At 38.3% G+C, this 18,019-nt stretch overlaps 1 protein-coding gene across 1 annotated transcript in view; it reads right to left on the minus strand.

Moving 5' to 3' along the window:
• Positions 1-1,329: 1,329 nt before the first annotated feature.
• The window catches only part of CAPN9 (calpain 9), a 62,685-nt gene continuing 45,995 nt past the window's right edge, over positions 1,330-18,019 (minus strand). Inside the window, exons 12-20 of the mRNA XM_072647461.1 lie at positions 15,904-15,940; positions 14,963-15,043; positions 12,619-12,676; positions 12,300-12,364; positions 11,282-11,350; positions 10,502-10,580; positions 7,318-7,434; positions 1,797-1,855; positions 1,330-1,480 (exon numbers count right to left, since the gene is read on the minus strand). Coding sequence (XP_072503562.1) covers positions 1,454-1,480; positions 1,797-1,855; positions 7,318-7,434; positions 10,502-10,580; positions 11,282-11,350; positions 12,300-12,364; positions 12,619-12,676; positions 14,963-15,043; positions 15,904-15,940 — 592 coding nt within the window. The 3' untranslated portion in view covers positions 1,330-1,453. The remainder of the gene's footprint in view (positions 1,481-1,796; positions 1,856-7,317; positions 7,435-10,501; positions 10,581-11,281; positions 11,351-12,299; positions 12,365-12,618; positions 12,677-14,962; positions 15,044-15,903; positions 15,941-18,019) is intronic.

Below are 18,019 nucleotides of genomic sequence, written 5' to 3' on the forward strand. Positions count from 1 at the left end.
AGGATCCAGTGGATGACCTTTGATGTCTGACCAAACTCTAAGCACTCCACAGTGCCTGCTTCAACTGCCCTCATGGCCATTGGAACAAACTGTTCTCATCCATTCATTTCTGTGAGGGAAGTCTTCACATGTTTGGGGTAGATATCCCCTAACTTGCTGATGAATTTGAGGCTTGTCAACTTGGTTTAAGCCATTTGCAGAGATAGTTTTGCTAGGGTATGGCCACCATGCATATTGAAGCTTCTTGGAGCCATAGATGAAAGGGTGAAAGGTGGACACCAAAGGCAAATGAACAGCCCTGAAAAGGACTCAGTAAGTTCTCACCCAGAGGTCTCCCTGAACACCCCATACACTTCATGGATCAAGGTACTAGCAAAGGCAATAGCTATTTAATGGGTGCTGAACGAGTTCTTGGAACTGACTAGGAGCTGTAAAACTTAAAACGATGGGATTGGGTAAGAGACAGCCTGGACAACAGAAAATGAAATCCATGACTTGGAATTAGAATAAAGTCAATAGAAAGCTTAGTAAGTAAGCACACACCCCAGGGAGAAGGAGGGAAGCTGTTTGGAGGACAGCAACTGGCAGAAGGGGCTTCAATAACTTTGTAGGAGGCAAACTACTTGAGTAGTTTGTGCTGTGAGTTTGTAGGGACTAAGGAGAAAGGAAAAAGCATGACCTGGGTGCAAGTACCTTGCCTGATTTGTATACCTTTGAGTAAACCTATTGCATGGTTAAGGGCTTATTAGCTTGACGCTTTAGAAGGGAACTAAAGCTCCCTAGTAAACAGCCAAATTCAAGTGTTTCCAGGAATAGAGATAAAATAAGCCATATAAATTACTGAGTTATTATTAAGAAACTCTGAAGATTGAGCCCAATCTTTGTGTTCCCAGAGCTGTGGTTCTAAGCTATTGGGTATACATCTATTACCATAGAAATGGGCAGTTATAAATGCCCTAATATTCCATCTCATGAATGAAACATGTTTTTAAGGGCATACTTAATTATGATCACACATATACATCTTTAGAAATATTGTCAGATGATTTTCAATCACTTTTGGGAAATGACAAAGTGTCAGGATTGGTGGGGATGAGGAAAATAATTAAGAATTTGGTGAAGTCAAGGGTTATCTGAGTTAGAGCTCTGAGTCATTCTTAACAAAGTGCATGTGATTACTAGAGATGACTTACTCTATGGGCAAGTTTGCTCCCTCCACCACCACAAATTCCCTTCGATAAGCTTTCATCTTTAGACAAGAAACATTTCTGAGCCCATGGCATTCGTTTTTGATTAAGCTAAGAAGAATCATCAGGTGCGAAAGTGGGATTATGAAAGGGGGAACCTTCATTCACAGTTCTTGGACATATAGGCACAACCTAGGAAAAGCTGTTTGGTTCATGGACCAAAAGGCATGACATGGTGAAAGCTCACATCCAGGCCAGGTACTGCTTCATATATTCATTGCCAAACTGATGAACTGAAAATAAAAGGAAAGATACAGAATTAGAAGGGCTTGTGCTTTACTCCAACTTTTCTGCCAGTCATGGGAATGTCCCTGATTTTCATCACTATGTCTCGGGGATAAGAAACCAACCTTCCTTGGTTCACTCTGTGTTTCACAGGGTGGCTTTGGACCTCAGATGTAAGAGAATAAATAAGAGAAAGAATGAGAAATTATAATGGGGATAAACAGGAGACTCATAGATGACAGGGGGAAAAAAGAACGATAAAAGGTGAAGGAAAACGGGACCAGAAAACAGATTTCTGCATGGACATTTTGACCATAGTCATACCTCATTTATATTGAGCTGAATACACTCTTTGTCCTTTGCCTTGAGAACCTGGAACACCCCTAAAGTGAGAGACATTAGAGAAGCTTGATTATGGACAATTTTTCAAAGTTCCTAATCATTTTCAAGTGCAAAAATCATCTATACTATGTCCCAAGTAGACTTTGTGGAAATTGCACCATCTAGTGACAGACTGCCAAATGCTCCAAACAGACCAACAAATTTCAGAAGGAATTAGAATAGTGCTTGGGTATGCTTTTGAACCAGTGAAATCCCATTGAATCTCAAAGCTAGCACCATATGGGGCAGCCTTACAAAGAAATGGACTAGGTGGTCACCTACGTGGTAGGAGTTGAGGCATGCAGGACAGATACTCCAAAATATCTCGCCCATTGCCTGGGGCAAGGCTTGAAAACCCACCACTTGAGACTCATTCCTTTATTTCTCAAAGGTTTTCAGCCTTCAAGTTGTTTCAGTGAAAAGACAAATACCATAGGGAGGGTCTTCAGCCATCATCAACTGACATTACTCCCAGAATTGTGATAGCTTCTTGAAAGTAATAATAATAAAATAATATGTTGACTATCTCCAGTTTATCCTATATATTTCTTGTTTGGGTCAGCTAGGTGGCACAGTGGATAGAGTACAGAAAGTCAGGAAGTCTTATCTGCCTGAGTTCAAATAGCTGTGTGACCCTGGGCAAGTCACTTAACTCTGTCCCAATTCCCTCATTTGTAAAATGAATTGGAGAAGGAAATGACAAACCACTCCAGTATCTTTGCCAAGAAATTTCCACATGGTGTCACTAAGAGTCAGAAACGACTGAACAACGAACAATATCTTGTTTGTTCATAGTTGTTTACACACTGAGAACAGGGGCTATTTCTCAGTCTCTCTCTCTCCCCTTCTTCTTCTTCTTCTTCTTCTTCTTCTTCTTCTTCTTCTTCTTCTTCTTCTTCTTCTTCTTCTTCTTCTTCTTCTTCTTCTCTCTCTGTCTCTGTCTCTGTCTCTCTTTTTTTGCTTTCCCAGTGCACAGTTCCAGGCAAATAATAAGTGCTTAATAAATGATCGTTGACTGACTGACTGAAATGGGAGATAAGACAAGCATTCAAAGACAGGGAGAAGAAAAGGGGTACTGAAAGGGAAGATGGCAGGCTGCCCAAGTAAAGCTTGGTCTGTTTCTCAGTTTTTCTGTGGGCAAGATCTGGTCACATAATAAACAAAATGGGTCATATTTATCTTTGCACTGTGTAAATGTGTAACTTTTCCTTTGTTTCTTTTGGAAAGAAATTATGAGAACATAAAGGAATTGAAAGAGTGGGGATGGGAAAACAGGGAGCCGGGAATAGCTTATCATAATAACATTGACACCTAACATAAATTTGGCAACTTTTCAGGATAAACTTGCTGCCTGGTAGACAACTGGATCTATAGTCAACTATTTCTATTCCCTGGAGGTAAGATCATTTAATTCATTAGTAGAGATGTCACATGTGACCTTCAGGGGACCCCAAACCTTAGCATGCACATCAGGGATTAGGTGAAGGGTAAATCACATAAAGGGTAGAAAGAGGTCCCCATCTCTGTGGCCAATCAGAACACACATACTGTGGATAAATTGGACACCTTGCAGGCAGGGATCAGCTGATGGCTAGGAATACAAATAGGAATCAGGTCATTGGCAAGGTACACAAAGGGAAACTGCACTGAGATAGAGAGTTATTTTAAAGGTCTTCCAATGAGAGAGAAATGTGGAAATCATAAAATCTGGGTCCATATGAAACCTAGCAAAAGGAGAGTGTGTCCAATTCAGAATTTGTCGCAATATTTCCAAGATGGACCTATAATGATGGTGCTCTCAATTTAAGACGACCAATAATAGTTATTTAGGCTGAAATACATCTGCCTAGAGCAGAGAAGAGAAATACTGTAGGTAGATGGAAATATACTTTAAGGACATTCAGTTCTCTTCCTTTGATTTCATGCTCACCAAGGACTTTTCTGTTCAATGACTTGGTTTCTTGAATAGGTTTAGTCATTTGGGCCAGGAATGTATCTCATGAAGAGATTACCTAGCATTTTGGTTTACAAATCCAATCTCTCCTGTGAGGTTGGGGGTTATGTTGTCGTTGTTTATCCTTTGCTTTTGAAGAGGACCATGACATCAGGAAGATGATGCCATGACATGCAAATGAATTGGATTTAAATGAGGGAGAACTGTGCAAAGTCCTCAGCCTCAGTTTGTCCTCAGGAGCTCATCTGAGTCCACTGGCGAGATATAGATCAGGGCAATTGGAGATGACCCTGGATATAGTGGGACACCTTGACCTTTTTAAGCTAAGGTCTTTAACAGGTCTCAGTATGATTGAGACAACACCCATTCATTGATTAAGGCTAGAGGTCATGAATCCATTCACTAGAATCTAATCAACCCAAGATTCATGATTAAAGTTGAGAGTGGAGATGACCCCACCTTAGTACCTTTGAGGCCTCTTTAAAAATAGCCCTCTTAACATTACTTGATACCACCTTACTTGGAATGTTATTTTATTCCATTTACTTGAGTAACTGATAAATGAATGCTTTCAGATTTCATAATGATCCATATTTTTGTCCGATTCTTAGAAAAATGCACCACACCAAGTGGTGGAACTCCAGATCTTGGCTTTTGGAGAAACTTTCCATTTGAAGTAACTGGGGCTGAGGAGAGAACATGAAAAACAATGACCCAGTTTCTTCCTACTTTCTTCCAACAAGAATGTTTATATTGTAAAGTGGAGATAAATTCATTTTGGTTTTGGAAGTCACCCAGATAGCAGCTAACAATTCAGAGCAAGAGAACATGAAGATCAAGAAAGTTTCATTAATAGGAAATGTTACTGTTCCTTGAAGAACCATGAAGAAAATAACAGCTTTGTTCACTGGACCTCCAAATAGTCCTCATAAGATTTTATTAGTCCAAATCAGAGATCACCAGATAACTAAAAAATGAAGCTACTTTCCCCAGGGGAGTAGAATAAGAATGGAAGAACATGGCATAGTGGAAAGTGTATGCTGGATTTGGAGTTACAAGACTCACCTGGGTTCAAATCCTAACTCTTATATCAATATCCCTTATTGCCTATTTAACCTTGGATGAGTCATTTAACCTATTTTGGCCTCATTTCCTCATTTGTAAAAAGATATTTGAACTAGATAGCCTTGGTGTCTCCTTCCAACCTTAAATCTATGAGCCTATAAAAACTATAAAATAATCAAAATTTTTAAGGTCACAAAAGAAAATAATGTAAATTTTGGGTAAAGTTAAAATACATGTGATGTAGCTTATTGTAGTATCATTTACAAATTAAAGTCACCTTAGTTAGGAACATGAAAATGCATTAAGACTTGGTTTGTTCAGAGAAATACATATTTTGTAAACTTTAGAAAATCATTTAACTTTTTTTTTCCTGAGCTGGGAAAGTAGTTCCAAGATGTCATTGGGGGAAATTTCTGGTTTTGTTTTTTATTGAAATTTTATGCTTCACTCCCCTTCCCCTAGATCATTATATCTCTAAGTCAGAATCATATTCTTTTTAAGCCAGAAATCTATATGATCCCAAAGGAACATTTTGTTGGAGGGCAGGGTTGCCCTCTTTCATGTCAATCTTGGAGGTTAGAAGGCATATTTCCAAACATCCTTGTTTCCCTTAATAAGCCATTATGGATCGGTCAGCTATGTATTTTAAACTAAAAAAAAAAAACCCCTTTTTATTTTTTAAAAATTTCTTGAATCTTTTTCTTTTTACATCTTGCCTTAATTCTTTAGGCTGAAATAAACCTAGAATGGAAAATGGTAATACTGCAGGTAAATGGAAATATACTTGAAGAACAACTTTTATGCTCACCAGCTGCTTCTCAGTAGTTTACCTTCTTGAATAGGTTGAGAAAATGAGTTCTCCAAGTTTGACATATGTTAGGGAAAGTTGTATTTCTTCCTATTGTCTTAAAACTCTGAAACTATAAGCAATATGCCCCTATTCTCTTGTTTGAAGACTTGGTAAAAATTAGATTGTATTCCTTCAAACCACATCCTTTACTATTTTATATGCCTTCAGCTTTTATTATGCAGAAGAGAGAATCCTTTCCTAACAGAAAAGACACTCCATTACTTTCGTCATTTTAGTTGTCTTTCTTTGGACTGTCTTGTGCTCCATTGTATCTTCCTTGATGTATGATAATCAGAACTTTTTGCAGTATTCTATGTGCAGATGTTAATGGGTTTTTCCAAGGGCAGGAAGACCTCTTCTGCTTTATTTCCAACATCCTTCTTAATTATGTCCAGCATTTTGTTGGCCCTTCTTGGCTATAGCAGGTCATTGGGCCAAGATTTCTGGGGTACCATTCATGACTCCTGAAGCCTTTTCCTAGGTCATGACAAATTATGTAGCATTAATTAGACTCCAAATGCAGCTAATGTTTTTTATGAAAATGATGGAGAAAGTAAAATACAGAACATGTGGTGGGGTGGAAAGGAAGTGACTTTTTAGTTAGAAGATGTTTGTTCAGGTTCCAGCTCTGCCACTAACTAGCCATGAGAACTTGATCAAGGGTCTTAGTTTCCTTTTCTGCAAAATAAGGAGGTTGGACTAGATTACCTATAAGGTTCCTTCCAACTCTCTGATCATGAGAGATAACATTCTAGCCTTTGCTGTAAGGAAATATCTAATTATGAGCAATGAGTATTTGTCAGGAACATACTGTATATGTAACATCACAAGACAAGCAGGTCATCAGTGGGGTTTAGAATTCATTTTATTAAAATAAATTGTTGTCATAATGGTATTAGTTCCAATGAACATTTACCTAAAACATGACAGTCTTCTAAGATTTGCACAGTTTGAACAAATTAACATCTTCCTTCCTTCCTTCCTTCCTTCCTTCCTTCCTTCCTTCCTTCCTTCCTTCCTTCCTTCCTTCCTTCCTTCCTTCCTTTCTTCCATACTTGAAATTAGAGTTAAATGACTTGCCTAGGGTCACACAGCTAGATAATGTCTGAGGCCAGATTTTGAACTCAGGATCTCCTGAGTCCAGGGCCAGTGCTCTACTCTTCTACCTAACTGCCCCTAAATCTTTCAAATCCAATCACATCACTATAGGTGAATAAGCATTTTCATCCATTACACTGAGTCACTAATTAGGATTATAGATTTAGAGCTAGAAGGGACATCAAAGGTCATTTAACTAAATTCCTTTATTTTTACAGTTGAAGAGCCAGAGGCCCCCAAACATCCCCAAGGTCATATGAGATATAAGGTGAAATTGACCTCAGATCCTCTAATTTCAAATCCAGCTGTGCTTTCCTCCGGACCACATAACCACTAAACTACATCTATTAAAAAACATGAATAACCAGCTCTTGTGGTGGTATATTTGTCACCACTAATTTTACCAGTTTGTCTCATCAGGAGAAACTGGAGTTGGATATAGCCTAGATTGGACTGTGCCCTGTGTGATGTCGACATTGGCCAAGAAGGATACTCACGGCTTGCATTCTCTAACCGGATTATACAGTTGAGGAAATCATCAAAATCGAGGTGATACTGCTCATCAGCATACCTTAGGACAATTAGCTGCAAGAGATAATTGTTCAGCTGGAAGCCTGAAAAAAAATTGAAGAACTTGTAAGTGACAAAGGGAATTAAAGTGTGGCCTCTGATACAGGAATATAGGAGAAAATAGTGGCAACTCAGAAGGTGCTGTCCTGAATGGTGGTATATGTTAACTGACCTTGTGCTAGGGGGGGCCCTGTGATCCTTTAGCTTCCTCTATGTTTCAGTCTTTGGGCAGCTCATGGCCTGGCCCAACATGTAAGACTTCCAAGGATATCATAATTACAAGGGTAGAGACAAGTTCTCTGACTTCATTGAGATAGGGGACTCCCTCTATCAATACAGTTACCAACATGTCCTCTACAATGTTGATGTCAAATTCCTATAAAATGGGGGTCTCCAAACCCAACATGAGGATCCCAGCTGCTTCTTATTGGCTTAGAAAACCATATATTAACATTATCTATGCTCTCTTGTATTTTTGTTTTCCTAAATATTTCCTGATTTCATTTTATTCTGGCTCAGCAGCACTTGGGCATGTCTAACACTTTTTATGAAGAGAGCTACCTAGACTACTGAGAGGTTATATGACTTGGCCAGGTCACATTGACAGTATTTGCCAGAGGTAAGATTCGAATCCAGGTTCTCCTGGTTTTGAGGCCAGGTCTCTGCCTCTCATTATAATATGATTGGCATTTTTATGGTTATTTGAAGTTTGCAAAGCATTTTATACATATTTTCTCTTTTGATCCTCATAACAACCCTGCAGGATTGGTACAATTATTATTTCTTAGATAAGGAAACTGAGGCTCAGAGGGATTAAATGACTTGCCCACGGTTGCACTGCTAGTTAAGAGCCAGAGGTGCAGTTCAAACTCAGGCCTCCCCTGACTTCAGGTTCAGTGCCTTTTCCACTACTCTCATGAATTTGGTACTATCATGGTAAGATCATGACACCAGAATCCACCCTTAGGACCTCTTCACTTTCTACAAAGTGTCATCCAAGTGGGTGGCCATATCTAAGTCAACTCCACTCTTAACAAAGGTCCTGACTCCTGACATTCAAGGTGTGTTCCAGGTTAGCTATCCCTGGTTATGTCCCAGCTCCCATTTCAAGGCTGCTAGGCAACATACAGAATTCACCAACATCTCTGGTACTCCATCTGTGGGGACCTACAGCATAGGCAGATGTTTCCCATGGACATTGGAGTCAGATGCTGTCAGAAGCTCCTGAAAACTAGACATTTCTTAGGGAGAATCTTTGCTGGCACACATTTTACAAACTTTCAGAAATGAGTAATGCACATTAAACATGCCCAGCAAGATATGTATGCTAAGGTGGGTTGTTTTTCTTCTTTCATTTCTGCCTGCTTTCTCAGCTTTCAGCAAATTGCTGGAAAAGGTCACAAATGGATAAACAAGAATACTGTATACAATTAATCACTGGGATCTTTTGGCCTCCTCAGTTACTGGGAGGAAGAGATGTATCCATTTTTATAAAGTTCAAGTCTGGGAGTCCTGGTCATAAGCAACATAATTTTGTGCCTTCCTTTCTGACAGATTCAAGACCCAGGTTTCCTTAACTTTGTCCTCTGCAAAGTCCTGTCATCTCCAGCCTACTGCCCTTGGAAGGGAATTCACAGGGATGAAAAGGGTAATGAGACCCTGGGATGTCTAAACCTCTCCTCTACCTATAGGCAAAAACTGCAGACCAAGTTCCTGAGGGTTTCTACCTTTCTTTATTGTCACCTTATAGGTATACTACAAGAAAGATAACTTTTAAACTCTTAAAGAGCTCTGAAATCATGTCTGTCAAACTTACTTTGTCAAACATACAGCTTAGTACTCTACCCAGATGATGCTTAAGAAATACCTTAGAATAGAGGATGCTCAATGACCACCTTCATTAATAATAATAATCCATATTATAATATTATAATTATACTTCTATAATAATAACATATATGAAACAGAGTTTTATGCATTTAAAACTGTTATTCTGAGAAGGCTTCTCTAAACTGCCAAGAGGATCAAAGGTATAGAAAAGGTTAAGAATTCCTGATTTAATGGAATCTTATTTAAGGAAAGGTAAGAAGGCCTAGCCTATTTCTACATCACCATCCCCAAACTCAAAACATCTCAGGTACCTGCCTTGGTATCTGAAATTCCACTAATAATATAAATTTGGTGTTTGGTTGTTTCAGTCATGTCCAATTCTGTCACCCCATTTGGGGTTTTCTTGGCAAAGATACCATAATGCTTTGTCATTTGCTTCTCCAGCTCATTTAACAGAAGAGGAAACTGAGGCAAACAGGGTTAAGTGACTTGCCCAGGGTCACACAGCTAGTAAGCATCTGAAGGCAGATTTGAACTCAAAGTTTCTTGACTCCAGACCAGATACTCTATCCACTGCACCATATAATATAGTTCCTACTATATATAGTTCCTATCATATGCCACTGTGTTAAGAACTTTACAAATTTTATTTGACTAATACCATAAGAGCATAGAATTAGAACTGAAGGGGCCCCAGAAATCATTTACTTCAGTCCCTTCATTTTATAAATAGGAAACTGAAGCCCATAGAATTTAAGTGACTAACCCAAGGTACCAGAAATAAGGTTCTCTACTCCAGAGGTAGTACTATTGCCATATGGCAATAAGTACCATATGGGAAAAGTAAAACATGAAGAGATAAAATGACTTGTCCCAAATTCTCAGTGAAGAGCCATAGAATTCACATTCTTCTGATGTCAAAGATGGTGGGATGGCCTCAGTGATAACAGTCACACATAGTTATGCTATATAGCAGCTACCTTTATGATTACCATTAACCAAACCCAAAGGATCACATGACCGTGGGATGCTCTAGAGTCTAGAATAACAAATGTTAACATCCTAATATGAAAATTAGAGGAGCCACAGGCTGCATTGCAACCTCTTGAACTCCATGCAGAGTGAGAACGACAGTCAGAAGTGGGGATGTGACACCCCCTTTGGTTTGAAATGAGCTTATTCTTGTTGCATCATTGTTTTGCTCAATACAACTCCAATTCCTGTCAACCCATCATCTTCCCTTGGTGCCCTTCATTAAAAGCCAAAATGCTTCTATTTTACCTGCAGCTTTCAAGGCTCTCCTCAATTCATAGGAGGATATGGTTCCAGATCTGTCAACATCGAACTGAAGGAAGATATTCTATGCAGGAAGGAATTGCAGAATATCAGACTCAGAAGGGATCATAGGATCATGGTTCTATAGGGTGAAGAGACCTCATAGTCCATTTAGTCTAACTCTTTCATTTTACAGATGAGGAAATTGAGGCAAACAGAGTTAAGTAATTTTCCCAGAGCCACCCAGCTAATAAGTGTCTGAGGCCAGATTTGAACTTGGGAGGATGAGTCTTCCCAACTCTAGACCTGGTACCCTATCTACTGTGCCACCCGGTGTCCTGAGCATTTGTTTACATTGAACCTCCTCTCTACAACAAAAGCTAACCTTCATTTCTTTCAAAGATGGCATCCAACTGGTACCATTCATCATATTATCCAGGTGATTGCTAGCTCTTCCTCTCACTTGATGTAGGCACAACTTTAGGTAAGGGTCAGGAAGAGAAAATTTTCTGTAAGGGTATGTTGATGCCCTCAAATAATTAATAACTGAACAATTTTCTTTAGGAGAAGATTCCCTTCACCCCTACTCTTATAAGGGACTGGCAGACTGGTAGAGTACTATAATTAGAATTTCTTCATAATAATTGAATTGTGTTATAATTTCTTTGCTACAACTATCCAAAGGGGCTACCTGGCCCCTTTCAACTTACATTGGGGAACCAAAGCACTAGACCAGGGGTAGATAGTGAGGTACCACACAACCACACAACAATGGGAGTTACATACTATCCATGTCTTCAGCTTGCCCCAGAACACTTTGAATTCATCGAACTCCAGTTTTCCATTGCCATTGGTCTGGATGTGACAGTGTGTGTCAAGAAAGAATATTAGCAGAGGTCAAGAGGTCAGAGAGTTCTTGTGGAATTTCAGATCTGGAATCTTTTCGGAAAGGACGGTGTGATGGGGAGGAAGAACATTCCTCTATGGAAACCGAGGGTGAAGAAAATTAAGAGTCCTTGATCTTATCATTTAAACCCTTCATATCAGAAGAGAGGAAATAGGAGAATAGTTTCATTAAAAAACCCACATTCTTTTAAAAAGCCCTCTGATCCTATAATCAGTATTCTCAAGTAGGAAAAAGAATACTTTGTTCTTTTAAAGTCATTCTTATCAGAGATATGCAGCCAGAAAAAATGGGTAATATAAAAAAAAAAGGATGTCATTAAAATTATATTTTAAAACCTATCCCTTCTCCTTGTACATGTCTATGCTCTTTTTGTCTTCTTCCAGGTATTTTTTTATTATTCTTTAAGAACAGGAAAATAGCCATATTGGGTCATATGTTGATATGACCTCATTTAGGGACTCAGGCCCCAACTGGGATGCCTCATCAAGCTACTTGTATTTTATATACCCCATAAATATTTCTGGTGACCCACTGGTACAAAATTCTTAACATGTGGCCTTGTTGAAATATGACCTCTGGTGGATGGTTTTGTTTGTTTTATCTCTTCGAGTTCAGAATAGGAAAAAGAAAGTCCTCATTCTATCTGGAGTTGAAATAGACTCTAGAGATTATTTGGTCACTACGATGAGGAAACTGTGTTCTAGAGAGGTCAAGTAGATTTCCTGTGCTCAGATGGATAGCAAATATCAGGTCCAGGATTCTAACCAAGATCCTCTGGGCTCAAACCCACTAATTTTCCCATTACCTACCATTGTTCTCATTCTTCTTTGTACCTATAGAGCTAGGAAGGCTTATGGACAAGAAAACTGATTTCTACCCATGCATTTGAAAGGATACGTCCATTAGAGAAATGATGTTTTTGCAGGAAATGAGGCTTAGCTTCTTGAATTTAATATTCCTTTCTGAAAACACACACAAAACAAAAATGACAACAAAATCCCCCACACAGTCCTGAGATTACAAAAGAGCAAGTATACATGAGGACATCTCAAAAATTGGTGTAAAATCTCAACCCTTGATAAAAGGGAGAACAGCTAAGAACACAATGAGAGCAAACGTGAAACTGAAGAAAGATACAATAGAAAACATGGCACAGTGATAAATATTCCTCTGTTAATTGCATCCTGGAACCAAAGAGATTGGTTTGAACACTTACTTTTTTGTAGCACAGCATTCACAATATATTCCAGTTCCTCTGCTGTTACCTCCATGTCCTGTTGAAAATAGGGACAATTGCTTTTCCCAGCCCTTACCATCTTCTTTGTTTAAAGGAAAGAGATTTCAGATGTCTTTGGCCCAAGGATGTCGAATTACCTAACCAAGTCCCACTTACTCCCCTTGGAAGGATTAGGCCCTTCAGCACTTTGTACTTTCCTGGCCTCATCATTTTGTGAAACATTAAATCTCTTTAAAAGAGGACCAGCTCAAGGCAAAATTAAGTAGAAAATGTTAGAATTCCTAGGGACCTCAGGGGGTCATCTGATTCAACCCACTCATTTTTCCTAGGCCTAGAGAAATTAAGCAATTCACTAAAGGTAAATTTTGGCCATGGATTTTAATAAAATGATGATAATACTTCCTTTGTAATTCTATGTATTTTATTTTATGCATTTAAAAACATTATTCTGAGAAGGGAGCCATTGACTACATTAGATTGTCAAGTTGGTCAAAGGTACAGAAAATCTAAGAACTTTTGATTTAATGGAAATTTATTTAATGGAAGTTAATAAGTCCTGGCCTATTTCTACCCCCCTCCCCAAAACAAAATTAAACAAACGGAAACAAAAATCCATTCTCACCTGCCTTCTGCACTGGTATCTACAGTTCCACTATTTGCCATTCATTCCTTTGGGTTAAGGCATTGTCCTCTCCAGTATACCTTCTATTTTTAGGGTGCTTTACAATTTTCGAAGTGATTCTACATACTTATCTCATTTGATTTTTATGACAACTCTGTGAGATAGACAATGCTGACATTATTCCCTCCATTTTGTAGATGGAGAAACAGGGGAAGGACCTTAACTAAAACTGGGATTAGAATCTAGGTCTTTTGACTCTAATTTCATTGTCCTTTCTGTTATACCACAGCTACTTCTGTATTTTAAAATACCAGTCTTCCTTGGAAGGTACCATATTAAGTAGTTACTATTTATTAACATCTAATATCAGTTGTTTAGTAGGTCACTAACACTGCGATCACAGCTGATTGAGAAGATGATACTCTTTTGAACTGAGAGACTGGAAGAGAGCAGTTAAGATTGGGGAGGGGGCGTGGTGGCAGGTCAGAGCTTGAGGCATTACACTGTGAGGACTAGGTTTTTCATGAAAGTAATGAGTGTGCATATGGGAAGGGTTTGAGCAGCCAGTGCCCACTGTGAGGGCACAGGTTCACTGGGGGAGAGTGACAACAGAATGGGGAAAAGCAGGATGCAGAAAGGGAGATAAAAGAGTAAATAATAGCTACCCTTCACTTTAATGACCTGACAGCCTTTACAAGATTCTGAAGCACTTCCTGTGCTTAAAAAAAAAAAACAAACCCAAAAAATTAAAGTTTACTGAGTACATTTGAATATCAAACATTTTCATTGTTTTGTTAATTCTCAGAAACTTGGCAATACCATAGAGCTTTTCTTTTTGTAGTTGACTGATTAATTCATACTAATGTACTACTCGATAGAAATAGAACAATGAATTATATCCTTTCCAGGTGCCTCCTGAAGAAACAATGTCTTAGCCCAAAGAAATGATACTTAGGATGGGAATTTCAGCACAAATTTTGGGATAATTCTAGTCTTTTAGATGCATCTTTTAGAGCAGAGGTGTCAAATATTCAGCCTATAGCCTACATGTGGTCACCAGTGCTCCAGAGTGCAGTCCAAACCAGATTAAAATATAACTGGGAAATATTTAATAAAATAAGTGGTTGGTTGATTGTTATCCTTTGTTCTTGAAGAGGATCAAAATTACATCACTAGGTTAGAGTCAAGGTACAGTGTGTCTGACTGGCTGATCAGACCAATATGAACTCAGATGGCTCTACCACAGGTCTGCCATGAATTGTCCACAACAAAATAAATAAAAATATAGTAAAATGTAGATAACATTACATTTTAAAAATAAGTTAGAGGCCTATAGGGATCCTATGTACAAATTAGCAGCCCCCATTTCTGTTTCAGTTTGACACCACCCTAAAATGCCTCTCAAATTATAGCACCGTACGTTTGGTCACCTGGTCATCTATCTCAGTGCCCACTTTTATAAGAGTCATTAAATTTCACAGTCTTCCTGTCAAGGTTCAGGCTAATAAATTGCATTATTACCACTGAAGTTTCTGAGAAGACTGGAAAAGAAAGGCAAAATGTCCTTCTCCTTCAAATCTTTCCATGTTAAAAGTGGGCAAGAAATAAAAGTGATCCAGTCCCATGACTCTCTTTTCTCAGGTTAAAGGTCTAAATATGTGTTATTTTTGCTTGAATTCAAATATATTTGTTCTCTTTTACCTCTCCTGCAATCCGTTCAAACAATGCACGGAACTGTTTATCTTCCTCGGTTTCTTGGCTAGGTGAAGGTGGTTTAGACGGCTAGGAAAAAAAACCCAACAAAGGTGTATTCTGAGACTTAGGAAAAATATTTTTGAAATGCTTTGCATAGAAAGAATTCATTCTGAGTTGCCCAATGTAGGCTGCTGGTATAGAATGTGGCTATTGAATGAACCTGTTGATGTTCTAATACATTCCAGCTATTTCCAGATGTACCCATGGTGTGGGGTGAGGGGGATGTTAGGTGTACTGTTAGGACAAATGGAAAGTATTGGAGTAATGGTTTCAGAATGGTGTGATAGGACTTCTTTGATACTCCACAGTGATCTCTCTCATGGGCCTGACTATTAAATTCACTGGGTTTAGAAGAAGCACAAAAAGTGGGAGCAATGGAGACCTGGCATGTCCTTCCTTCAACCCCAATAAGGCTCCTGAAAACGTTAAAGGTACTGTGAGTAAAGGTAGAAAGCAGGAAGCAGCATGATGAAATTTTAAAAAAAGGAGGAGGGATAGATGCAGAAATGAGTCTCAGAGTGATTATGTGAACTGCTAGTGGACACACAGCTAATAAATAAATGTCAGTTGAGAGATTGAAATCCAATCCTTTCTGATTCCACATCTAGTGCTCTATCCATGACGCTATATTAACATTAAAACATTAGCCAGTCAAATGATTAAAAGTCACATGATTAATCCCCCCACCCCATTATTAACTAGATTATTATTATTATTAACATTCTAGAATTATCTGTTAGAAATAATATCTATTTTTATCTATTATCTATATCTAATATATATTATTATCTATAATATGTATCTATTATTAACAATGCCTATTATTAATAATAGAATCATTAACTTTCTAGAACTCCTTAAAAACACATGCTACTTTAAAGACTTACCTCTGGGAGGGCAATATCCACATTTTCATCCATATCCCTGTGGAATTAGAAAACACTTGATTCAATTATAACCCGTTGCAATAATTATCTCTGCTCCATCATACTCCCTTCAACTTTGTGACCCATTGAGAAGGTCTCTCTTCCTTTCAGACATTTGCCACATTATTCAAAGTTTTTGGATACTCTGGGAAGAGAGAGTAAGAGTTCCATAGATTGGCTTTGGACCAACAAGCTCTTGCTTGTATCAATACCTTTCATTTGGATAATTCTTTACAATTTACAAAGCTCTTTTACATCCATGATCTAAACTGATCTTTGTAGCAGTTGTGAAGTTATCAGAACAGGTCTAATGATCTCCATTTTTTAATGAGGAAATAGGTCTGAAGAGATGAAGTCATTTGCTCATAGTTACACAGCTAGGTCAAGTAGAACAAATCCCTAGTCAATGAGTTCCTTCTTCAGTGACCTTTCCACTGCACCACAATCATGGGCATGGCTATAGCCCAAACAACCTTTGGAGTCTAGGGACCAATCAATGAATTAACCAGAACATCATGTCCTTCCTATTTGAGGGTTCTGCTGCTTCAAGAAGGGATACATGAGGAATGTTGTCTGTTACATTAAACTATCAAGGTTTCATAAGAACTTCTGTATGAGATAGTGGAATGGGCATTGAGCTTGGGTTGAAAGACCTGGAGTCCTTCTATGAGTCTTAGTGGCCAGGTGATTATCAGTATTTCTATGAGCCTCAATTGTCTTCATCTGTCAAAATGGGCATAATATGTGTATGTCTACCATCAAAGAGTCACTTTTAAAAAAAATCCTTGCAAAACGTAAAGTGATATATATGTCATGATTATTCACATACCGAAGGCAGCATAGTACAATAGAAAGAGCGATGATCCTGGAATCCAAAGACTTGGGTTTAAATACTATCCCTATCATTTACCACCTGTATGACCTTTAGTAAATCACTTTCTCTGCTTCAGTTTCCTTATTTGTAAATGAAAGGAATAGACTACATAATCTTTGAGGTCTATTATGGCTTAAAATCTATCCCTATAACTTACTTTACTGTTTGTTGAGGGCTAACTACTGATCTGCTTCCAGTCTGCTTGAGGAAAATGTAAAAGGCAATGTGGAATAAGCTAAAGTCTGAGCAGAGAATACACATTCACACACAAACACACACACACACACACACACACACTCACACACACACTCAACTTTTTCTTTCTTTCTCTATATCTATCCTCTGTTTCTTTGTCTCTGTCTCTATCCCTTTCTGTGTCTGTCTCTCTATCTCTCTGTTTCTTCCTCTCTTTGCCTCTGTTTCTGTCTGTCTCTGTGTCATTGTCTTCTCTCTCTGTATTTCTTTTTCTGTCTCTTTCTATCTCTGACTCTGTCTGTCTCTCACCATTCCATAGAGATAAAATATCAATATGAAATATGCTGGAGAAAGTATGAGGAAAGAAGACTGGAGATAAGTTTATTTTTCAACTAATAAGCTAAGGAGAACCTTTCCAAAATTTTTACTTAGCGCTTTCAAATTTCTAGCTAAGCCACTGGAGGCAGATAGCAATTCAGATGTATTATCCCTAGGCTATGGAACAGATTCTGAGGTCAGAGCTTATAATAGGCTAAGCTTAGTTAGTCAGTTATAAGAGTAAAGATGAAGTTAGTTTTGCCAAATATAAATATCTCAAGAACCGAAGAACAGTGAGCAATGGGACTCTGCTCTTTACATACCCAAGGACTTGCTGACCTCACTCCAGACACAAGATCAAAATAAGCTGGGAAGTCCTTGCGTAAATCTGGTACTTCTTTATGAATATAACCTAAGATTTTCATATTCATCAGCCATAATAGAGGGGAGGGGAAAAGATTTTAATTCATTAGATATTTTTTAACCATTATAAAGGATTTTTGAAGTGAGGGCATGTAGGTTCTCTATTAAATTCATAAATAACCATAACCTTAATATACAATATAGGAAACCCTCTTGATTGTCAGTTTCAAATGTTCATAAGAGACTCCAATAACCAGATGTTTGTGAACATTTTGTTGTACTCATGGATCTCTGGAATGTAAGCCAACTGTGAATGGGACAGATTCC

The sequence above is a fragment of the Notamacropus eugenii genome, chromosome 2 (genome assembly GCF_028372415.1).
Source record: "Notamacropus eugenii isolate mMacEug1 chromosome 2, mMacEug1.pri_v2, whole genome shotgun sequence".
NCBI classification, from domain to species: domain Eukaryota; kingdom Metazoa; phylum Chordata; class Mammalia; order Diprotodontia; family Macropodidae; genus Notamacropus; species Notamacropus eugenii.